Source organism: Arachis ipaensis, chromosome B5, assembly GCF_059453495.1.
Source record: "Arachis ipaensis isolate K30076 ecotype BB chromosome B5, ASM5945349v1, whole genome shotgun sequence".
NCBI lineage: Eukaryota > Viridiplantae > Streptophyta > Magnoliopsida > Fabales > Fabaceae > Arachis > Arachis ipaensis.
In genome coordinates this window covers 51,832,896-51,858,237 of record NC_142440.1, presented here as the reverse complement: position 1 = coordinate 51,858,237, position 25,342 = coordinate 51,832,896, and the positions used below count along the sequence as shown (strand labels likewise).

At 40.5% G+C, this 25,342-nt stretch overlaps 1 protein-coding gene and 1 non-coding gene across 2 annotated transcripts; one reads left to right on the top strand and one right to left on the bottom strand.

The window, feature by feature from the left end:
• Window positions 1-296: 296 nt before the first annotated feature.
• On the bottom strand, window positions 297-400 carry LOC148564169 (small nucleolar RNA R71). The gene has a single exon (XR_015885339.1). It is a non-coding gene; the product is annotated as a small nucleolar RNA R71 (small nucleolar RNA).
• Window positions 401-24,545: 24,145 nt separating this feature from the next.
• Window positions 24,546-25,052, top strand: LOC107640719 (uncharacterized). The gene has a single exon (XM_016344220.1). It carries the CDS (start codon window positions 24,546-24,548, stop codon window positions 25,050-25,052), a length of 507 nt encoding a protein of 168 aa, XP_016199706.1.
• Window positions 25,053-25,342: the final 290 nt, after the last annotated feature.

Below are 25,342 nucleotides of genomic sequence, written 5' to 3'. Positions count from 1 at the left end.
AGGCCAACAATTTTGAGCTCAAACCACAGCTAATATCACTTGTGGAGAATCATTGTTCATTTGGTGGGAGTGCTAATGAAGACCCAAACCAACATCTCACAAAATTCCTGAGAATTTGCGACACTGTGAAGTCCAATGGAGTCCAGGAAGATGCCTATAAACTGCTTTTGTTCCCATTTTCACTTAGGGACAAGGCAGCTAAGTGGCTGGAATCATTCCCAAGGGGGAGCCTAACAACCTGGGATGAGGTGGAAAGCAAGTTTCTGGCACGTTTCTACCCCCCACAAAAGGTCAATAGGCTTCGATCTGAGGTTCAGACGTTTAGACAACAAGATGGTGAAACTCTCTACGAGGCATGGGAGAGATTCAAGGATTTGACAAGGAAATGCCCACCAGACATGTTCCATGACTGGGTGCAATTGCATATTTTCTATGATGGACTCTTTTATGAATCAAGGAAGGCTGTAGACCATTCATCAGGAGGTTCATTGAACAGGAAAAAGACTGTGGAAGAAGCCATTGAAGTGATTGAGACAGTGGCTGAGAATGAGTACTACTATGCATCAGAGAGACACAACACTAAGGGAGTCATGGAGCTGAACCATGTTGATACAATTCTAGCCCAAAACAAGGTGTTTGCCAAGCAACTAGCAGAGCTCACCAGGAAATTAGAAACAAAACAAGTGGCTGCAATACACACACAAGATCAAGAGGAAGAAAGCACTGAAGGAGGTGATTGGGAAGAGGCCAACTATGTGGGAAACCAACAAAGGCAATCATATGATCCACATTCCAACACTTACAATCCAAGATGGAAAAACCACCCAAACTTTGGGTGGGGGAACCAACAAACCCAACCACAAAACCACAAACCTTACAACCACAACCAACACAATAATTTCACATACCAAAACTCCAACCAAAGATCATACCAAGCCACACAAAACACTTACTCCCAACCATCATATCATGGCCAAAATAATCAACCTACCCAACCTAATCCGAACCAACAATTTCAAGATCAATTAAACAGGATAGAAGGAATGCTTGCAACCATGAGTCAAGACATAACCGAATTGAAAGCTTTTAAGGAAGAAGTAAATTCTAACCTGCAAAACCAAGGAGCTGCCATCCAGAAGCTAGAAAATCAAATTGTGTATTTGTCTAAGCAAACCCCTGGGACAAGCGTTTCTCATGCTGCCAAGGCTATTGCAAGGGAAGAATGTAAGGCCATAACCCTCAGAAGTGGAAAGAATCTAAAGGAGGTCTCAAAGGAAACCACAGAGGATGAAGCAAAGGAAAATGTGAGGGACAAGGAACAAGGACAGTCTTTTACACCGTCTGCAACAAAAGAAAAAGAAAAAGAGGTCCTGAAGCCTTATACACCTAAAGCACCATATCCTCAACGTTTGATGAAAAGTGAAAAAGATGGCCAATTCTCCAGGTTCTTGGAGATTTTCAAGAAGCTTCAAATCAACATTTCGTTTGCTGAGGCAATAGAGCAAATGCCACTCTATGCAAAATTCTTAAAGGAATTAATGACCAAGAAGAGAAGCTGGAGAAATGAGGAAACTGTGTTGTTAACTGAAGAATGCAGTGCCATCATTCAGCACAAATTGCCTCAGAAATTGAAGGATCCAGGCAGTTTCCAAATCCCCTGCATCATAGGAGAAGTCATGGTGGAGAAGGCCTTGTGTGACTTAGGGGCCAGTATCAATTTGATGTCTCTAACAATGATGAGAAGAATGAAGATTGAGGAAGCCAAACCAACAAGAATGGCCCTCCAATTGGGAGATCGAACTTTTAAATTCCCTCATGGGATAGTTGAGGATTTGTTGGTGAAAGTGGGAGATTTTATATTTCCTGCTGATTTTGTGGTGTTAGATATGGAGGAAGAAGCCAAAGCTTCAATAATTCTGGGAAGACCCTTCCTGGCTACTGCTGGAGCCATCATAGATGTACAAAAGGGTGAACTCACTCTTAGACTACATGATGAGAAATTGGTGTTTAACGTATTCAAGGCAATGAGCTATCCATCAGAATCACTAAGGGAATGCATGAGGGTGGATGTAGTGGACATTGCAGTACAAGAAACCTTTGAGGAAACAACAAAGGAAGTGGCAGAGGAGGAGTTCACCAAGGACATAGAAGTTAGTGACATCAAGGCTGCTGAAACAACCATGCCAAGCATGCCAGAGAGAGTGAAAGAAGAGAAGGAAGCACCAAAACCTGAGCTCAAAGCATTGCCCCCTAATCTCAAGTATGCATACTTGGGTAGTGATGAGAGTCATCCTGTTATCATTAGCTCTGCCCTGAGTCAAGAACAGGAAGAAGAATTGATCAAGGTGCTACAAACTCATCAAGATGCCATTGGATGGACCCTAGCTGATTTGAGGGGGATAAGTTCATCCATATGCATGCATAAAATCTTGTTAGAAGAGGATGCTAAACCCTCCATCCAAGCTCAGAGAAGATTGAATCCCGTCATGAAAGAAGTGGTACAAAAGGAGGTCATGAAGTTATGGCAGGCAGGGGTAATCTACCCCATTTCTGATAGCCCATGGGTTAGTCCCATCCATGTAGTTCCCAAGAAAGGTGGCATAACTGTGGTGCCAAATGAGAGGAACGAACTCATACCCACAAGAACTGTCACTGGGTGGAGGATGTGCATAGACTACAGGAAACTCAATGAAGCCACCAGAAAAGATCATTTCCCACTCCCATTCATGGATCAGATGCTCGAAAGGCTTGCAGGACATGCTTACTATTGCTTTCTGGATGGATACTCAGGCTATAATCAGATAGTAGTTGATCCTAGAGATCAAGAGAAAACATCATTTGTTTGTCCATATGGAGTTTTTGCTTATAGACGCATGCCCTTTGGATTGTGCAATGCACCTGCCACTTTCCAAAGATGCATGCTGTCCATCTTTTCGGACATGATTGAAAAATTTATTGAGGTCTTCATGGATGATTTTTCTGTGTTTGGAGATTCTTTTCCTAGCTGCCTACACCACCTTGCCTTGGTGCTTAAGAGGTGCCAAGAGACCAACCTAGTATTAAACTGGGAAAAGTGTCATTTCATGGTCACAGAAGGAATAGTCCTTGGCCACAAAATCTCTAATAGAGGCATTGAGGTGGACAGAGCTAAGGTGGAACTCATCGAAAAATTACCTCCACCAAGTAATGTCAAGGCAGTTAGGAGTTTTTTGGGACATGCTGGTTTTTACAGAAGGTTTATTAGAGACTTTTCTAAAATAGCCAAACCTTTAAGTAACTTGCTTGTCTCTGATACACACTTTGTATTTGATAAAAATTGCATGCTAGCCTATGAACTTTTGAAGCAAAAACTTTCCTCTGCACCTATCATTGCCCCCACCTGATTGGAACTTACCTTTTGAATTGATGTGTGATGCATCAGACCTCGCTATTGGGGCAGTGTTAGGACAAAGGAAAGACAATTTGGTACATGTGATTTGTTATGCCAGTAAGGTCTTGAATGATAACCAAAGGAATTACACAACCACTGAAAAAGAACTCTTGGCAATAGTCTTTGCATTTGACAAATTTAGATCCTATCTCATTGGATCTAAAGTCATTGTTTTCACTGATCATTCAGCTTTAAAACACTTACTTGCTAAACAAGAATCCAAACCAAGACTTATTAGATGGGTTCTTTTGTTGCAGGAATTTGACATTGAAATCAAAGACAAGAAGGGTGTAGAGAACAAGGTGGCAGACCATTTATCAAGGATACCATGTGAAGAAGGAAGCGCACAAAGCACACATATAAATGAGTGCTTTCCTGATGAACAACTCATGGTAATTCACAAAGCACCCTGGTTTGCAGACATAGCAAACTTCAAGGCCACTGGGAGTTTGCCGTTGGAATTTAACAAGCATCAAAGGAAGAAATTGGTAAATGATGCCAAATACTTCATCTGAGACGAACCATACTTGTTCAAAAAATGTTCGGATGGCATACTCAGAAGATGCATATCAGAAGAAGAAGGAAGGGAAGTCTTATGGGACTGCCATGGCTCCACTTATGGAGGACATTTTGCAGGAGAAAGAACAGCAGCTAAGGTGTTGCAGTGTGGTTTTTATTGGCCCACTATCTTCAAAGATGCAAAGGAACTAGTGAAGCACTGCCATGAATGCCAGAAAGCGGGGAACCTGCCAAGAAGAAATGAAATGCCACAACAATTCATTCTGGAACTTGAATTGTTTGATGTATGGGGGATAGATTTCATGGGACCCTTTCCCTCCTCATACTCAAATAATTACATTCTCGTGGCAGTAGACTATGTCTCCAAATGGGTTGAAGCAATAGCAACTCCAACCAATGATAATAAGGTAGTCATGAACTTCCTCAGAAAACACATTTTTTGCCGTTTTGGGGTTCCAAGAGCAATCATCAGTGATGGAGGAAGCCACTTCTGCAACAAACCATTAGAGGCATTGCTTCTAAAATATGGAGTTAAACACAAGGTAGCCACACCATACCATCCACAGACAAGTGGGCAAGCCGAAATATCTAACAGAGAACTCAAAAGAATCCTGGAAAAGACTGTGGGAACTTCAAGGAAGGACTGGTCGATTAAGCTAGATGATGCTCTTTGGGCATATAGGACAGCTTTCAAAACACCAATTGGAATGTCTCCTTACCAACTGGTATATGGAAAAGCTTGCCATTTGCCACTGGAGTTGGAGCACAAGGCATACTGGGCCTTGAAACTTTTGAACTTGGACAGCAAAGCTGCTGGAGAAAGAAGGATGTTGCAAATTCAAGAGTTGGAAGAATTCAGAGCTGAAGCTTATGAGAATGCCAAAATTTACAAAGAAAGAGCAAAGAAGAAGCATGACAGCAACATAGCCCCAAGGAAATTTGAAGAAGGACAAAAAGTATTTCTCTACAATTCTAGGCTGAAGCTATTTCCAAGGAAGCTAAAATCAAGGTGGTCTGGACCATTCCTTGTCACCAAGGTCTCCCAATATGGACAAGTAGAAATCATGGAAGAAAAGTCACAACGAACCTTCACTGTGAACGGTCAAAGACTCAAACATTACTTGGGAGATGTGGTGGAGAAAGACAAAGTTAAATATCACCTCAACTGAGGAAGCTGACCGTCAAGCTAATGACGTTAAAGAAGCGCTTGTTGGGAGGCAACCCAACCTGAGGTAATACCCTTTGCTGTTTCTTTTATTTGTTTCAATAAAAAGGGTGAAGTAGTTTCTGTGCATTGCAAAGAATTAAGTTTGGTGTTTCACACCAAACAATGAATTCGTGGATCAATAATTCAAAGGGGAATGTGTGACTCTAAGTTTGGTGTTCCACCATAAAGATTAACTGAACACAACAACCTTTGAATTATATGAAAGGAACAACCATTCTAAGCAGTCACAGAACTGCTTAAAACCCTTAGCAGCAACTTCATTCCAAAGAGAACTCAAGGATTCAAAGAACAGAGAAGTAAGTGGGAGACTAAGTTTGGTGTTCACACACCAACTTAAGACTCAGACACATACCCACACATAGTTGAGCTAACCACTCAAGTGCTTGAGAAGCAAGCAACTTCATCACTCTTTGCAGGAAAGGAAACAAGGATCTTAAAACATGAAGCAACAATTAGGAGAAGAAGGAGAAATCAAATTGTTTCCTGGCAACAAAGAGAAAACAAGGAATTTCACAAGGTGGTGTTGTTCCTTGATAATTCTTTAAAAAGGGCAAACAAAAGCATGCTTGTTCTGGTTTAAACTGTAAATGTTGAATCTTTCTGGAATGTGAAGTTTTTAGTATGTTTGTCTGTTTATTGCTTTGAATAAAGTGAATGCCTAGATGTTTGGATATAACTTCACCTTCTTAAACAAATGCTTGCCATGCTTGTTCTGTTTCCAAAAATAAAAGAAAAGTTTGAACAAAAGTAACTTGGCTCAATTAGTGACAAATCAAGTAGAATTAAGTGGTGGTATGCATGCTTGATTGTTTAGTCAGATCACTGGAAATAGAGTGTAGAATTATCATTTTTTGTGTAGAAATTGAAAACTGTCTATGGATCTTAATGAATAAATGTCTTTGGCCATGAAAAAGAAAGAAAAAGAAGAAGAAAAAGCCACTGAAAAAGGGCAACAAAAAGCAAAAAAATTGAGAAAATAAGCTAGGCACCAATGGTTTGAACTTCTGAGACAAATGTCTGTGGTGTTTATGTATTAAGGATATGCTTGGATGAATAGGTTCTGAGGAGTGTTTCAACACTTGGTAACTTGGGTTAACTAACCCGGGATTATCAACCAAAAGTCCATTATCAAGAGCAACCTAAATACAAAACATTTAGTCACACAAAGAGGTGCTGGACACCAATGTCTCAAGAAGAAATGTGAACTAAAATGCCTGGAGTGGATATGTGTAGTGCACTGATAAGAAAAAAAAAGAAAATGCCAAAGGCTTGTGCAACACATGACACTAAGCAAACAAGGAGCAAAGGAGCTCTAAGAAAAAGAAAAGAAAAACAAAGAAGAGAAAAGTGCCAAGGACATAAGAATAACAAGAGGCCATAGCAGTGTTTGATGGATGCAATGAAAAGTGATAATCTTACCTGATAAGAATGAAAAAGTGATGTTGCAACTTTCTGCATAAAACCCTTCTGATGAACTTCAAATGCTTGCTAATATAGCCAATGTAATTGCTTTCTGTTTCATACTTTCTTCTCAAATAACTCAGGACTTGTTTAGGGACAAGCAAGTATTAAGTTTGGTGTTGTGATGCCAAGGCATCTTAGGCTAGTTTCGCTAGCATTTTTCTGTTAGTTTTAGTTGTTTTATGCATTTTCTTGAGCTTAAAGTAACCAAGAATGGTTAAATGAACAACAAAGCAATGAACCATCCAAACAGCATGATTTTTATGCAAATTTCATGAGTTTTTAGTTATATTACTTGAATGCTATGAATGGAAGATTCTCATGAAAATTTGCAAGACTTTGATGCAGTTGTTTGGATGATTGCAGGGAAGAAGAGGCTAGGCAAGGAAGCAACAAAAATCAATAAAGGAAGCTTGAATATCACATGTGGAGTTTAAGTTCCAGTTTAAGCTTAAACTGGAACTTAAACGGCCAAAATCATGAAAGCTGAGGAAAGGTGAAAGTGGCGTTTAACCTCCAGTTTAACCTTAAACTGGAAGTTAAACGCCAGAAATGGGAAATGCACCAGGGAGCCAATTCCACGTTTAAGCTCCAGTTTACCCTTAAACTGGAGCTTAAACGTGTTCGACCAAGTTTTCTCCTCCAGGGTTGCTTTCTCCATTTCCACGTTTAAGCTCCAGTTTAACCTTAAACTGGAGCTTAAACGTGTTCGACCTCCAGGGGTTGCTTTCTCCGCTTCCACGTTTAAGCTCCAGTTTAACCTTAAACTGGAGCTTAAACGTGTTCGACACCTCCAGGGCTACCTTTCTCCGCTTCCACGTTTAAGCTCCAGTTTAACCTTAAACTGGAGCTTAAACGTGTTCGACCTCCAGGGCTGCCTTTCTCTATTCCCACGTTTAAGCTCCAGTTTAACCTTAAACTGGAGCTTAAACGTGTTCGACCTCCAGGGCTGCCTTTCCTATCTCCACGTTTAAGCTTCAGTTTAACCTTAAACTGAAGCTTAAACGTGTTCGACTACGTTACCCTCCAGGGCTGCCTTCTTCCATTTCCACGTTTAAGCTTCAGTTTAACCTTAAACTGAAGCTTAAACGTGCTTCCACAAAAGGCATCACTGGAAGTGTCTGGCGTTTAAGCTGCAGTTTAAGCTTAAACTGCAACTTAAACGCCACTCTTGGAAAAGGTTTCTGGGCCAAAAATATTGCAGTTTAAGTTAGCATTTGAGCACAAACATTAACTTAAACTTACTCTGGCATGAAACCCAATTGAATATCATGGTTTATGGGATTGGGCCTGAAGGATTGATGAGTCTGGAATTTCAATTTGTTGAGTCATGTGTCATTACTTGATTATCACTAAGTTGGCTCAATGAATGTTGCAGAATTTGGATCAGCAGCCTCATCAAGATTATGGATCATAAACCCAAAGCAAAAGGAAAGCAGGGAGAGGCCTCAAAGCCCAAGAAACACAACAGAAGCTCAATATAGAAAGTGTATAAATAGGATAGAATTTAAGTTAGGAAGAACTTTTACCTTTTCATTTTGCTAGTTTTCATACCTTTGTAATTGAATTCAGAGCTATGATTCACTAAACCCCTTTCATTGGGTTAGGGAGCTCTATTGTAATTCAATGAATCAATAATAGTTTTATCTTCTTCTTCAATCTTTTCTCTTGAATTTTGTTAGAAAGCTTCTCGATCTAATTCCATTGGGTAGTTGTCTTGGGAAAGAAACTACCCATAATTGGAATCCTTCGGAACCTTGGGAAAGGAATGGAGGATTCATGCTAGAGAAGCTTTCTCACAGTGAATTGGATTGGGGTTTGGATGGATATTGTGACATGTAATCCTACCAAATTGTGGTTCATGAAACTGTGTGGTATAATCAGTGATCGAGCATCATCTCTTCTTATGAACATTTAAACTAAGGGATTGGGAATTTGTTTGTTTTTAGAGAGAATTGGTGAGCCAAGGGATTGGGATCCAATCATATAAGATTGCCAAGCAAAATTCAATGAACGCATTGGTTGAGGAAGAGATAAACATGTTTTGATTCGGAGATCTCAATATCTCCTATAACCCAATGAATTCCCCATTTCTGATTTCCACTTTCTCTTTACATTCTGCAACTCAATTCATGCAATCACCCCCATTCCCTTTTAATTTCAGCAATTTAGCTTCTGCTCTTTAATTCATGCAATTTAAGATTCTGCCATTTCAATTTCTTGTCATTTACGTTTCCCGCCAATTTTACATTCCGCAATTCTCATCTAATTCTTGATTCCGCTCAACTAGACACACTTCTAATCCGAATTGCTCATTCAACCAATCCTTGTGGGATTCGACCTCTCTCTATTGTGAGTTTTTACTTGACGATAACCGGTGCACTTGCCGGAAAGAATTTTGCCGATCGTGCAATTTCCTAAATCGTAGCATAACAAGTTTATGCGCATCACCATAAAATCTCTAACAAAGGCATAGAGGTGGACAGAGCTAAGGTGGAATTAATTGAAAAATTACCTCCACCAACTAATGTCAAGGCAATTAGGAGCTTTCTAGGATATGCTGGCTATTACAGAAGGTTTATCAGAGACTATTCAAAAATTGCCAAACCCTTGAGTTACTTACTTATGTCTGATGCACCTTTAGTATTTGATCAAAATTGCATGCTGGCTTTTGAAACTCTGAAAAGAAAACTTTTCTCAGCACCTATCATTTCCCCACCTGATTGGGATCTGCCTTTCGAGCTGATGTGTGATGCATCAGACCTTGCTATTGGGGCAGTGTTAGGACAAAGAAAAGGCAATCTAGTGCATGTTATATATTGTGCCAGCAAAGTCCTAAATGAAACCCAAAGGAACTACAAAACTACTGAAAAAGAACTACTGGCAATAGTGTTTGCATTTGATAAATTCAGATCATATCTCATTGGATCTAAAGCGATTGTTTTTACTAATCATGCAGCATTAAAATATTTTCTTGCCAAGCAAGAATCAAAACCAAGGTTGATAACGTGGATCTTGTTGCTGCAGGAGTTTAACATATAGATTAAAGACAAGAAAGGAGTGAAGAACAAGGTAGTAGATCACTTGTCAAGGATTCCCTATGAAGAAGGAAGCACACACAGCCTGAATGTAAATGAATGTTTCCCATATTAGTAACTGATGTTGGTTCACAAGGCACTATAGTTTACAGACATTGCAAATTTTAAAGCCACTGGGGAGGTGCTGATGCACCACTATTTTGTGGTATATTTTGTGCGTAATTCAGAGGATTTCATCGACTTTCTTCACACTTATCCACATAAAATGCATAGCTTTGTGTTTCCTTCCCTAATTTTGCTCAATGGTTGAAAACATGCTTTTTAGGCTCTAATTAAGCTATATTTTAATCTCCCTTTATTACCATTCAATGCCGTGATCTATTTCTTAAGTGATTTCAGAGCTTATAGAGGCGAGAATGGTCTAGAAGAGGGAAAGGAAGCATGCATAAGTGGAGGGAGCATAAAAATAGAGCTTTGGAGCATTGGCACCGACGCGCACATGTCGGAGCTGGATCTTACATTGGCACGCGAAAAGGGACGCATATGCGTGGCTAGCCAGAATCCTCGTCGACGCATACGCACACCTGATGCGTACGCGTGGATCGCAGAAAACCATCGGCGCGCACGCATGACCCACGCGTACGCGTGACCCACGTGGCCTCTTTAGTGAAATCGTGCCTGGCGAATTGAGAGGAGCTCCTGGCCCAATTCTGAGTGGAATTCTAGCGGGAAAAGATTAAAAGAACCAGGGATTGAAGGGGATCATATCTTTTGACACATTTTTAGTCACTTTTGGAAGTTACATTTTCTAGAGAGAGAAACTCCAACTTCTCTCTAGGTTTTTGGCTTTCTCAATTCCAATTACACTTGGATCCTTTGGTTAGATCTAAATTAAATTTCAATTCTACATTGTTCTAGTTGTAGATCTTCCTCTTCTACTCTTAATTTAGTGTTCTTGTTACTCTAGCATTGTAGATCTTGGATCTAGACCTTGTTACTTTGATTTCTATTAATGCATTGAGGAATTTCATGTTCATTGTTGTTAATTGTTTGATTGTTGTTAATTGTTTGCGATATATAGCTTTAATTTAATTTCTCTTCTCAATTTCATGATGTCTTCCATTCATGCTCACCAAATGTTTGAGAAAATGTCAACTATAGCTATGGAATAGGATTTGACTCTTGGCTTAGGGGTTGGATGATTGGAGACACTTGAACTGTCTAAGTCATTTGTTGATTGACAATTGGAAATTACTAATTGGTTTGAATGACACTAACTCTAGTCTCTCCCTAGGATTAGACTAGGACTTGTGGACACAAATTGATTATCTTCACTTGACTTTCCTTCATAGCTAGAGGTTATTGATTTGAATTGTGGACACAAACTTTCTTTGTTTGATGTGCTATAGTTTGTTGGTTTAGACTATACTCACGACGAATTTATTTGGTAAAATTCTATACCGACGAAATATAGCTCATCAAAATGGCGCCGTTGCCGAGGAGTTGCATATGTGTGCCATGTTGTTGATTAGTGTAAATATGTTGTTATGTGAATACTTGCATTTTCATTGATTGATTGTTAGTTTGATTGTTAGTTAGGATTAATCTTTGTTTAGTGCATTTTCTTATCATGAGCTCTATGCCTCTTTCATTGAATGACGTGCTCACTACCAGATCTGAGCTTAGCCACTTTTGATTCCGAAATTGAGAGAACTTTATTCCATATTAGGCAAGCTCGGAGACAGTTAGCCTTTGGAGGTGGTGAAAGGGTTCCTACCAATTCACCAACCTTATCCGAGGTTGAATCGGAATCGTCATTCGAAGAAGGAACGATATACTCTTCCATCGATACTACTAATTCTTCTTCCATTGATCTAGGTACCAAAACAATGGCCGCTCCAAGGAGAGTTACTCTTAGTGAAGCCGGCGCTCCGGACTTTGTTCTTCAACCGCTTCAAGTGCGGCATCCGAAGTTAAATACTATTTTTGAGCTCTTGTTACACCCATTAAACCGATGAATGCCCAAACTTCCAAGAAGATAACACCTTGGCGGCTACTAATGCCTACTACAATCGTCCAAACCAAGGTTATCAACAACAAGAAGGCAACTATAACCAAGGGGGCAATTTTAATCAAGGGTGGCAAGACAACTCCAACCAAGGATGGAGGGATAACTCCCACTAAGGATGGAGGGACAATTATAATCAAGGAGGAAGGGACAATAGTGGGAACCAAAGATGGAACAACAATAACAACCAACAAAACCGATTCCAACAAAATCCTCCATACCCAAACCAAAACCAAGGAAGAGCCTACCAGACTTACCAACCACTGCATCAAAGGCAAGCACCTCCACCCAACCAACCACAAGCCCCCCAAATCACTTATCCTTCTCCCTCTTCCAACCAAGATGAGACACTCCGCTCCATCCTTCAATGACAAAAGGAGCTCCAAATAACACTTGCCTCAAGCCTTATCGGTCTTACTTCTATGCTCCAAGCCCTTATTTCCCGAATGGAACCCCCTTTTACCTCTACCTCCACCACTCAAGCCTCAAGCTCTAGTGCCTTACCCTCTCAACCTCTACCCAACTCCAAGGGTGGCATCAACGCTATCACCTTGAGGTCCGAAACCAAATTGCAAGAGAGGAGTAAGCTAAGCCCAATAGAGGTCACTCAAAATAAGGATGTGGTTGAGATAGAAGAAGTTGAAGAGGAGGATGAAGCCCAAGAAGTTGTTGAAGAAGTGATTGCTCAACCAAGGGGTGGACTAGCTAAGAATGGGGATGTCTTGCAAGAAGCCACACCTATCCCATTTCCCACATTGGCAATGAAGACCAAGAAGCAAGTTGAGTTAGACCCCAAAATGGTAGAGATGTTCAAAAAAGTTGAGGTAACTATCCCTCTCTTTGATGCTATCCGCCAAGTGCCTAAATATGCAAAGTTTCTAAAGGACTTATGTATGAACAAGGAGAAAATTTGTGAATTAGAAACTATGCCATTGGGGAGCTCTATTTTCGCTTTAATGGATAGTGTGCCGAAGAAGTGTGGTGACCCCGGCCCTTGCTTAGTAACATGCACCATAGATGGGGTCCAATTTGTTGATTGTATGTGCGATCTTTGCGCTTGTGTGGGTATTATGCCCTTGTCCGTCTATGAGGTCTTAAAGCTTCCACCGTTAAAACAGTCGGCCGCCTGGTTTGTTTTGGCTGACAAAAGAATAATTTTTTGATTAATTTTCATATTCTTAAGATGCCCCCTAGTGATTCTGGGAGGACCTCATCTATCTTGCTTGGAAGGCCATTCTTGAAGACCTCCTGGTTCAAATTAGATGCATTTTCGGGTACCTATTCGTTTGAGATTGATGGAAGAGATGTGATGCCAGGGCATTTTGGCCAGTTTTACTGATCTTTTTCTTTACTATTTTAGGGTAGTTTCATGCATTTCCTTAGTAAATAAGCAAGTTTTCGGTGAATATACACATACATCTTGATTCAAGCAAACATTGTGAATTTTACATTATTTCATGAGAATTTTGCATGAATTGAATGATAGAATGGATGATGCATGATCTCATGACCTGAAACAAAGCTTTGATGCACCTTGTTTGTTTGATTTTAGGACAAAGGAAGCAAAGAAGAGCCACGTTAGTAGCCACGTTAGTCTCACAAACGTGACCACTAACGTGGGAAGGGAGCAAGCTTGCAACGTTAGTGGTAAAGTTACCACCAATAACGCCCTTGAAAGCCATCATAACCCACGTTAGCTGTCACGTTAGCTACACTAACGTGGGAACTAATGTGGAAGGAAAAAGAAGCTCCAACGTTAGTGGTAAAAGTGAACACCACTAACGTTCCAAAATACCACACTAAGCCACATTAAGAGCCACGTTAATCCAATTAACGTGGACTCTAACGTGGAGTAAAGAGGAGGTCGCAAGCGTTAGTGACACTCACATTTGTCACTAACGCTAGACCAAGCCTAGATTCCCTACGTTAGTGGTCACATTAAGACCACTAATGTGAATGGTAACATGGAGCAATGAATGATAGGCCAACGTTAGTGACACTCACCTTTGTCACTAACGTTGGAGATGGCAAATACACCCACAATTAGTGGTCACGTTAATGCCATTAACGTGGAAGGGAGGGGCATTTTGAAGCGTTAGTGACAAAGGTAAGTGTCACTAACGCTCTCAAGTCTTGGCATGTCCACATTAGTGTTCGTGGACTATTAACGTGGAAGAAAGGGACAAAGAGCAATGTTATTGGTAAAGGTGAGTGCCAATAACGTTTGTGAAGGGCTAAGAGGCTATGTTAGTGATTACGTTAGTACCACTAACGTTGAAGTTAACGTGGATCAACTAGTTTGGAACGTTAGTGACAAAGTTATCGTCACTAATGCTCTCGAACCCAAGTTTACACTTAACGTTAACGCCACTAACGTTCTAACTAACTTCCCATCATGCCTAACTCACACTTTCTTTGCAAGCAAACCTGAGCCCACTAAAGACTGCAACTGCTTCAACTAAAGATCAAAGGCCCATATCCAAAATTTGAAGAGCTAACTAGAAGAGCTGAACAGTAGTATATATAGGGATAGTTTTGAATTGAAAAGGGGATCCGGAACTTGAGAACTACACTTTGTATATTTTACTTTCTCTGCAACTTCTAGTTTAATTTTCAAAATGCACTATTCTTTATCATCTTCCATTTCCAGAGCTATGAACAACTAAACCCCTTTTCATTGGGTTAGGGAGCTCTGTTGTAATTTGATGGATCAATTATAGTTTTCATTCATCTTCTTCTTTCTTTACTCTTGATTTTACTAGAAAGCTTTCGATCTTAATCCAATTGGTTAGTTGTCTTCGAAAAGAAACTCTCCATAATTGGATCTCCTCTGAGCCTTGGAAAAGGGATGAGGAGATCATGCTAGAAATGCTTTCTCATGTTGGACCAAATTGGGGTTTGGATGGATACAGTGACATATAATCCTACCAACACTTTGGTTTGGAAATACATGTGGTATAATCAGTGACCATACTTCATCTCTTCCCATGAGCAATTAAATCAAGGAACTGGGCAATTGTTCAAGCTTAGAGAGATTGGGTTGCCAAAGAATTGGGATCCAATCACTTAAGATTGCCAAGGAGATCAATGAATGCATTGATTGAGGAAGAGATGAGAATGAACTTGATCCAGAGAATGCAACATCTCCTAAGCCCAATGAATCCCCCATTTTTGATCTTACCCATTCTCTTTATTTTCCGCCATTTACTTTTTTGCTTATCTCCCCAACTCCCCATTTAAGATTCTACAATTTACTTCATGCCATTTACATTCCGTCATTTATTTCCAGCACTTACATTTTCTGCAATTTACTTTCCCGCCATTTAATCTTCTACAATTACTCAACTCAATTTCTGCTTAGCTCAACTATTGTGAGTTTTTACTTGATGACAATTCGGTATACTTGTCGAAGGGAAATTTGTTGAGAGATATGTTTCCGTGCATCAAGTTTATGGCGCCGTTATCGGGGATTGATTTTGTATCGACAATGATTAAATTGGAGGATAACTAGATTGAGCAATTTTCTTTTGTTTTATTTAATTCCATCTGAGTGATTTACTTTCAGTTTTAGCTATCTTCTTTCCTTTCTCCTTTACCCGTTTGTTGTGTTTTCTTAGTTGTTTACAATTTAGTTCACTAATCCACTAACTGTTTGATACATTGCACCACTCACAATAACAGCATTTCTAACAAGAGTAATTACTCCATTCACTCCCTTCTTGCTTTTTGCTTTGTGGGTTGTATGACAGGTAAAAGAAGTGGGGCTTCAACTTCCTTTGATTCTGAACCTGAGAGGACCTTCCTTAGATTAAGGAGGGAAGCAAGAGGGTAGAAAGTAGTTGGTGCTGAGGAAGAGGAAGAGTATTTTGAACCAGACATGGAGGAGAATATGGAGAATTATCATGAAGAAAAAGCTCACAACCATGCCAGAGAAGGCCCAGTAAATCATGCTGGGCAAGAGAGAAGAGTTCTAGGCTCTTACATCAATCCAAACCCAGGAAATTGTGGAAGTGGCATCCAAAATCCAACCATAAATGCCAATAACTTTGAACTAAAACCCCGGCTCATCACCCTAGTCCAGAATAATTGTGCATTCGAAGGAAGTGCCCAAGAAGACCCCAATCAACATCTCACCACCTTCCTAAGGATATGTGATACTGTGAAGTCTAATGGTGTTTATCACCCTAGTTCATAACTGTATATTTTGTTTCCCTTTTCACTCAAGGACAAGGCATCTAAATGACTGAAATCCTTCCCGAAGGAGAGTTTAACAACTTGGAAAGATGTGGTAAACAAATTCTTGGCAAGATTCTACCCTCCTCAAAGAATCAATAGGTTGAGAGCTGAGGTACAAACCTTCAGACAACAAGATGGTAAAACTCTCTATGAAGCATAAGAGAGGTTTAAGGACTTAACAAGAAGGTGCCCGCCAGACATGTTCAATGAATGGGTGCAGTTACACATTTTCTATGAGGGTCTTTCTTATGAATCAAAGAAGGCAGTAGACCACTCATCCGGAGGATCTCTGAACAAGAAGAAGACCATTGAAGAAGCCATAGATGTCATCGAGACTGTAGCTGAGAATGACTACTTCTATGCTTCTGAAAGGGGCAACACTCGGGGAGTAATGGAGCTGAACATTATGGACGCTCTGCTGGCTCAAAATAAGATGATCACTAAGCAGCTGGCTGACCTTACCAAGAAGATGGAAATAAACCAAGTTGCAGCAGTCACCACCTCATCAGTAGCTCAAGGAGGAAAGAATGCAAAGGAAGAGGGTGACCAAGAACAAGCCAACTATATTGGGAACTCAGCTAGGCAAACCCATGATCCATACTCCAAAACTTATAATCCTAGTTGGAAGAACCACACAAACTTTGGGTGGGGAAATCAACAAGATCAAGGCCAAGATCAGAGACGTCACAACCTCAACAACAATGTAACTCACCAACATCCCACACAAAGATCATATCAACACCCACCCAACAATACCTCTCAACATCCATATCAAAACCAAAATGGCCCTTCTCACCCCTCCAACCTCAACTCACCATCACCATCCGAAGATAGACTCTCCAGAATTGAGACTCTGCTTGAAGGTATATTCAAGGAAATCCAAGACAACAGAGTGTTCAAGGATGAGGTGCGAGCTAATATCAAAAACCAAGGAGACCCCATCAAGAGGCTGGAATTTCAAGTGGGATACCTCTCTGAGAAGATTCCTAAACCTACTGATAGTTTCCCAAGTGACACAGAGAAAAACCCGAGAGGTAAAGCAAAGAAAGTAAGATGGGAAGAATGCAAGATGGTCACTATAAGTGATGAGGGAAGTATGGAAGAACTGAACAAACCCTTAGAACACACTCGAGATATTCCAGCAGAAAAACAGGAAGAGGGTGACCAAGAAACCAACTCCACAAAGAAGAAGGGGTTAAGGAAGAAAGAGATTCTGAACCCATATGCACCTTTTCCCCAAAGACTCAAGGGTGGTGTAGAAAGGAGAGTGTACTCAAAATTCCTCGACATGTTTGCATCCCTCGATGTAAACATACCATTCATCAAGGCTCTCCAACAAATGCCCCTCATACATTAAATGCATGAAGGAGCTGCTAACCAAGAAAAATTCACTAAAAGGAGGACAAACAATATTGATGAATAAGGAGTGCAGTGCTCTCATTCAAAAAGAGTTTCCCAAAAAAGGAAGGATCCAGGGAGTTTTCACATCCCTTGTGCTATAGGAGAAACATTAATTGATAAAGGACTCTGTGACCTGGGAGCAAGCATCAACTTAATGCCTTTATCCCTCATGAAGAAGCTTCAGATCAATGAGCTAATGCCCACAGACGTAGTCATCAAGTTGGCTGACAAAACTCAAAAATAAGCCATAGGAGTGGTTGAGAACGTGCTGGTAAAGGTTGGGAACTACTTCTTTCCCACAGACTTTGTTATTTTGGAGATGGAAGAAAGTCACCTCCATCCAATCATATTGGGAAGACCATTCCTAGCTACAGCCAGAGCACTTATAGATGTGGAGCGACGAGAGCTAATACTGAGGATACATGATGAACAACTTACCTTCAATGCCTTCAGACCTTCACAAGAAGTAGATCAAGAAAACAAGGAATCAACGGAAGATCACAATAAGGCAATGGTGGAAGAAACGAGCACTGAAGCACAAACAATACCCCTGGGAATCCCTATGGTTGACAAATAATACAGTCAGGAGGCACAACAGCTAAAGGAAACCCAAGAGGAGCTAAACCCACCAGAGTCATATGAGACCAGCAACAAAATCTCCCTAGGAAAAGAAGTCACAAGGAGCAAGATAGCATTAAAAGAAACAAGGAAGAAGGCGCCAAGGGGATGGAGGAACAAGAAGATCCCTACAGAGGATTTCTCTCCAGGGGATAAAGTAATCTCTGCTCATTTCCCAGTTGTTCCACCTCATTTCCCCACCATTCTATCTCAGCTGCCTAAAATTTACACCATCAGCAGAATTCTCTCCTTGGAACATGTGGAGATCCTTAATGAAGCCAACGGGTATAGATTCACTACGAAGGGGGAAGATCTGAGGCATTACCAACCATCCTAACAATGGAGAAATCATTGAGCTAGCGACGCTAAAAGAGCGCTTCGTTGGGAGGCAACCCAACCTAAGGTAGTTTTCTTTTCATGATTATTTCAATAAAGGTTACAAGTAGTTTTTCCTGTATTGTGAGGAGCTAAGTTTGGTGTTGCACACCAAAACAATCCTAGGGTGAATGTGTAATTCTAAGTTTGGTGTTCCGCCAAAGATTTCAGTTAGAATCACACTACACCTCTTCAATGACAAGTTGCTAGCCCCAACCAATCAGGAAAACTACTTAACAATAGTTTAGTTTCTAGTTCATAGTCGTTTTCTTAATAAAAGCACATGAGGTTCTCTGCATGTATTCGATCTGTTGCATTAGGCAAGGAACTAAGTTTGGTGTTCACACACCAAATTAAGTTCAGAAATTCACGAGCATACATGGATGCTAACTATTTCTCAAATGCTTTGGGAACAAGCAACTTCCAATAACTTTGCAGGAATTCAATCAATCTTTTGGAAAAATGGTGCACCATCGACGAAGAAGGATGCAAAATCTATGGATGATGACAACAAAGGGAGAGCTAGAAGTCACCACCAAAAGGTTGTGTTGTTACTTGATTCCATCTGATTGGGAATGTTCAAATTGGAAGTCTGAATGTGCCCCTGTTAATAGTTATTCTTTAGTTTAAGTCACTAGAATGTAGTGTTTGTTTTCTTTGCTTAAGTCTATGTGTGCTAGTCTAAGTTCCCTGTTTTCATTTTCACCCTGCTTAAATGTATGCTTGTCCTTTAAGCCAAATAAAAGAAAATGTTATGAAAAACCAGAGTGGAGTTCATCTTGTGAAGTAAGTTCTTAATGTTCGTGGTGTGGTAATTGGTTAGCTAAGTTGGTTCACCAACAAGGTATACAGGCAACTAGATGTTCTGAATCATATGCTTGACGCACATTCTATGAGACTAACTAAACAACAAGATCCTAATATGAAAAAGAAAAGAACAGTGAGAGTTGAAAAAGAAAGAAAAAGAAATAAGGCTAGGCACCAAGGGTTTGAATCTTGAAGCATGTGTCTGTGGTGTTCTTGTGCAAAGGATCTACTTGGATGAATAAGTTCTCTGGAGTGCCTCATCACTTGGTAATTTTGGTTAACTAACCCGGGATTATCAAATGAAAATCCACTATCCAGAGCAACCTTGCTACAAAACACTTAGTAACACAAAGAGGTGCTGGATACCAAGGCCTCAAGTAAAAAGAAAATAACAAACCATATGCCTGTGGTGTGCATGTATGGGAGAGAGAGACTTGAGGGAGTAAGTCCTCAGGGGTATTTCAACACCTAGCACCTTGAACCAACTGGTTCGGGAGTGTTGGCTGAAAGCTTATTTTAAAAAGTTGCCCCCTCACAAAGCACTTAGCCTAAAAATGCAATAAACCCTGAAAAGAAGGGGGATATCAAGGAATAAGGATCTCATAGGATGCAATCAAGCAAGTATTCAAGAGCATGATAAGGACCTGAAAACCAGTAAATGAATGAACCTAAGTTGCTATGCATGAAACTCCATAAACCAAGAACTTTACTTCTATAATAAGAACTTGTTTCTCTTGTTCTTTCATTCATCATTCTTATGTTTCAGTACTTGCTTAGGGACAAGCAAGCTTTAAGTTTGGTGTTGTGATGCCAGGGCATTTTGGCCAGTTTCACTGACCTTTTTCTTTACTATTTTATGGTAGTTTCATGCATTTCCTTAGTAAATAAGCAAGTTTTGGGTGAATATACACATACATCTTGATTCAAGCAAACATTGTGAACTTTACATGATTCCATGAGAATTTTACATGAATTGAATGATAGAATGGATGATGCATGATCTCATGAGCTGAAACAAAGCTTTGATGCACCTTGTTTGTTTGATTTCAGGACAAAGGAAGCAAAGAAGAGCCACGTTAGTCTCACTAACGTGACCACTGCAACGTTAGTGGTAAAGTTACCACCAATAACGCCCTCGAAAGCCATCATAACCCACGTTAGTTGTCACATTAGCTACACTAACGTAGGAACTAACGTGGAAAGAAAAAGAAGCTCCAACGTTAGTGGTAAAAGTGAACACCACTAACGTTCTAAAATGCCACACTAAGCCACGTTAATCCAATTAACGTGGACTCTAACGTGGAGTAAAGAGGAAGTCGCAAGCGTTAGTGACACTCACCTTTGTCACTAACGCTAGACCAAGCCTAGATTGCCTACGTTAGTGGTCACGTTAAGACCACTAACGTGAATGGTAACGTGGAGCAATGAATGATAGGCCAACGTTAGTGACACTCACCTTTGTCACTAACGTTGGAGATGGCAAATACACCCACGATTAGTGGTCACATTAATGCCATTAACGTGAAGCACTAACATGGAAGGAAGGGTCATTTTGAAGCATTAGTGACAAAGGTAAGTGTCACTAACGCTCTCGAGTCTTGGCATGCCCACGTTAAGGGCCACGTTAGTTACACTAACGTGGACCATTAACGTGGAAGAAAGGGACAAAGAGCAACATTATTGGTAAAGGTGAGTGCCAATAACGTTTGCGAAGGGCTAAGAGGCTACGTTAGTGATTACGTTAGTACCACTAACGTTGAAGTTAACGTGGATCAAATAATTTGGAACATTAGTGACAAAGTTATCATCACTAACGCTCTCGAACCCAAGTTTACACTTAACGTTAACGCCACTAACGTTGTAACTAACTTCCCATCATGCCTAACTCACACTTTCTTTGCAAGCAAAGCTAAGCCCACTAAAGACTGCAACTGCCTCAACTAAAGATCAAAGGCCCATATCCAAAATTTGAAGAGCTAACTAGAAGAGCTGAAGAGTAGTATATATAGCGAGAGTTTTGAATTGAAAAGGGGATCCGGAACTTGAGAACTACACTTTGTGTATTTTACTTTCTCTGCAACTTCTAGTTTAATTTTCAGAATGCACTATTTTTTATCATCTTCCATTTCTAGAGCTATGAACAACTAAACCCCTTTTTCATTGGGTTAGGGAGCTCTGTTGTAATTTGATGGATCAATTATAGTTTTCATTCATCTTCTTCTTTCTTTTCTCTTGATTTTACTAGAAAGCTTTCGATCTTAATCCAATTGGTTAGTTGTCTTGGAAAAGAAACTCTCCATAATTGGATCTCCTCTGAGGCTTGGAAAAGGGATGAGGAGATCATGCTAGAAATGCTTTCTCATGTTGGACCAAATTGGGGTTTGGATGGATACAGTGACATATAATCCTACCAACACTTTGGTTTGGAAATACATGTGGTATAATCAGTGACCATACTTCATCTCTTTCCATGAGCAATTAAATCAAGGAATTGGGCAATTTTTCAAGCTTAGAGAGATTGGGTTGCCAAGGAATTGGGATCCAATCACTTAAGATTGCCAAGGAGATCAATGAATGCATTGATTGAGGAAGAGATGAGAATGAACTTGATCCGGAGAATGCAACATCTCCTAAGCCCAATGAATCCCCCATTTTTGATCATACCCATTCTCTTTATTTTCCGCCATTTACTTTTCTGCTTATCTCCCCAACTCCCAATTTAAGATTCTGCAATTTACTTCATGCCATTTACATTCCGTCATTTATTTCCAGCACTTACATTTTCTGCAATTTACTTTCCCGCCATTTAATCTTCCGCAATTACCCAACTCAATTTCTGCTTAGCTCAACTAGAACATTCCTCTAATTAAAGTTGCTTGACCAATCAATCCCTGTAGGATTTGACCTCATTCTATTGTGAGTTTTTACTTGACTATAATTTGGTATACTTGCCGAAGGGAAATTTGTCGAGAGACAAGTTTCCATTCATCAAGAAGTGAGCTTTAATCTTGATGAATCCATGAGACATCCACTGGAGGATCACTCTATCTACCAATGTGATTTGATTGATAATGTTGTAGCCGAAGTCCATCAAGATGGCTTTGATGGAGAGAGTATTAATTAAGACCCAAGTGTGGGGAGTCCCCATGTATGTGAAGAAGAGGTCTTATCACCTCCGATGATACCGGAAGACAAAGTGCTAAGTCATGAACAAAAGTTAGACTTGAAGCCACTTCCATCCCACTTAAAATATCCCTTCCTTGAAGATGACCAAAAGCTCCCGGTAATTGTTGCAAAGGAGCTCACCACCCACTAAGAAGAGAAGCTGCTTAATGTCTTGAGGAGGAACAAGAAGGCCATTGGGTGGAGCTTGGTCGATTTGATTGGCATTAGCCCCAAGTGTGTGAGCACCAAATTTTCCTAGAAGAAGGAGCCAAACCCGTTAGACAATCTCAAAGGCATCTAAATCCTACCATTTTAGAGGTTGTGAAGAAGGAGGTCACCCAGTTATTAGAAGCGGACATTATCTGTTCAATTTCGGATAGTGAATGGGTGAGCCACGTCCAAGTATTTCCAAAGAAATCCGGTGTTACTACAATAAAAAATGAACAAGGGGAGCTTATAGCCACTAGAGTCCAAAACTCATGGAGGGTATGCATTGACTATTAGCGCTTAAACTTGGCCACTAGGAAGGACCACTTTTCGTTGCCCTTCATTGATCAAATGCTTGATCGCCTATGTGGTAAATCTCATTACTGTTTCTTAGATGGATATTCCGGTTATTTTCAAATCCACATTGCTCCCCAAGACCAAGAAAAAACAACCTTTACATGCCCCTTTGGAATGTATGCGTATAGGAGAATGACATTTGGCTTGTGGAATGCACCGGCTACGTTCTAAAGGTGTATGATGAGTATATTTGCGGATCTTTTGGAGTAATGCTTGGAGGTGTTCATGGACGATTTTTCTGTTTATGGGGATTCCTTTGATCATTGTCTAGACAATCTTGCAAAAGTATTAGAGAGGTGTACTAAATCAAACCTTGTGTTAAATTTTGAGAAAGGTCATTTTATGGTTAAACAAGGTATTGTTTTAGGGCACATTATCTCCAAGTATGGGATTTCGGTTGATCCGGCAAAGGTCAATGATATTTCTAGTATGCATTACCCCTCTTCTTTGAGGGAAGTCCGTTCATTTTTTGGACATGCAAGTTTTTACCGACGATTCATTAAGGACTTTAGTAAGGTGGCACTACCTCTTTCTCGATTGTTGCAAAAGGATGTAGAATTTGATTTGAGTGAAGAGTGCATTGAGGCATTTGACAAGCTCAAAATTGCTTTGACCCAAGCTCCCATAGTGAGAGGACCGGATTGGACTAGATCATTCGAAATCATGTGTGGCGCCTCAAACTATGCGGTTGGAGCGGCGCTAGCTCAGCACGAAGGTAAAATTCCTTATGTCATTGCCTATGCCTCTAAGACTTTAGATGGAGCGTAATCCAATTACACTACCACCGAGAAAGAATTGTTAGCTATTGTCTTTGCCTTGGATAAATTTCGGGCATATTTACTTGGTTCTAACGTAGTAGTGTACTCGGATCATGCGGCATTGAAATATTTGTTGGCCAAGAAAGAATCCAGACCAAGGTTGATCCGATGGCTGTTGCTATTGCAAAAATTTGACCTAGAAATCAAAGATAGGAGTGGTTCACAAAACTTAGTGGCGGACCACTTGAGTCGCCTTGAGCACAAAAAGGGCAATTCCATTCCTATTAATGATACATTTCCTCTTAAGGGCTTGCTAGCAATATCCGAGGTGAACCTATTGCCAATTACTTGGTTGCTCGCACCTTTCCTCCCAATTTTTCTCAACATCAAAAAGATAAGCTTAAAAGCGAATCCAAATACTATGTTTGGGATGACCAATTCTTATGGAGATGTGGTTCCGATCAAGTAATTCGAAGGTGCATACCACAATCTGAGCATCAAGCTATTCGGAAGGTCTTGGATTGTGGGTTTTGGTGGCCTACACTTTTCAAAGATGCATCTCTCTTTTGTAGTTCTTGTCCACAATGTCTTAGGTGTGGAAATATCTCTAAGAAGAATGAAATTCCCCAATAAACAATGATGTTTTGCGAGATTTTTGATGTTTGGGGTATCGACTTCATGGGGCCCTTTTCAAATTCTAATGGTTTCATATATATTCTTTTAGCCGTTGACTATGTTTCCAAGTGGGTGGAGGCTTCCAACCCGAACCGATGATGCTAATGTGGTTCTTTCTTTTGTTCGGAATAACATTATTAGCCGCTTTGGATCACCACGAGCACTCGTGAGTGATCAAGGCTCAGATTTTTGCAACAAAAGAATGGCAGGATTAATGAAGAAGTATGGCATCGTCCATAAAGTGGCCACGGCATACCACCCACAAACAAATGGCCAAGCCGAAGTCTCCAATCGGGAAATCAAGTGCATATTGGAAAAGATTGTAAAGCCTCATAGGAGGGATTGGAGTTCCAAGCTCGGTGATGCGCTTTGGGCCTACCGGACGGCTTACAAGACGCCGATTGGTATGAGCCCATTCCGGTTGGTCTATGGGAAGGCTTTCCATCTTCTGGTGGAGATAGAGCATAAAGCGTACTGGACCGTAAAAGAGTGCAACACAGGATTTTGGGTTGGAGTCGAAAGGAAGTTACAATTGGTAGAGCTTGAGAACCTTCAATTGGAAGCCTATGAGAATTTAAGGCTTTACAAGGAGAAGATGAAAGCGGTTCATGATCGAAATATAAAAAGGAGAGAGTTTAGAGCTGGAGAACTAGTTCTCATCTATAACTCTAGGTTAAGGTTGATGCCCGAAAAGTTGGGATCAAGGTAGGAAGGCCCTTATAGAGTGGAGAAGGCCGAACCATATGGGGTCTACCACCTAAGGCACCCTTCAAGCCCCAACATCTTCAAAGTGAATGGTCTTCGTCCGAAGCTATACCATGGAGAGAAGATGAAAAGCAACAAAGAGGTTGAGGTGTTCCTTCTTGAGGACGCACCTGAAGGCGAGGAGATTTGAGCTCATGATCGTCCAACTTAAGGATGTTAAAGAAAAGTGCTAGGTGGGAGACACCCCACCATGGTATGATCTACCTTTGTGTATAGTTTCTTGCATTTAGCTCT

What these genes read in the sequence shown, in the direction of transcription:
- LOC107640719 (XM_016344220.1), top strand. Translation starts at nt 24,546, where the DNA reads ATGGCAGGATTAATGAAGAAGTATGGCATCGTCCATAAAGTGGCCACG.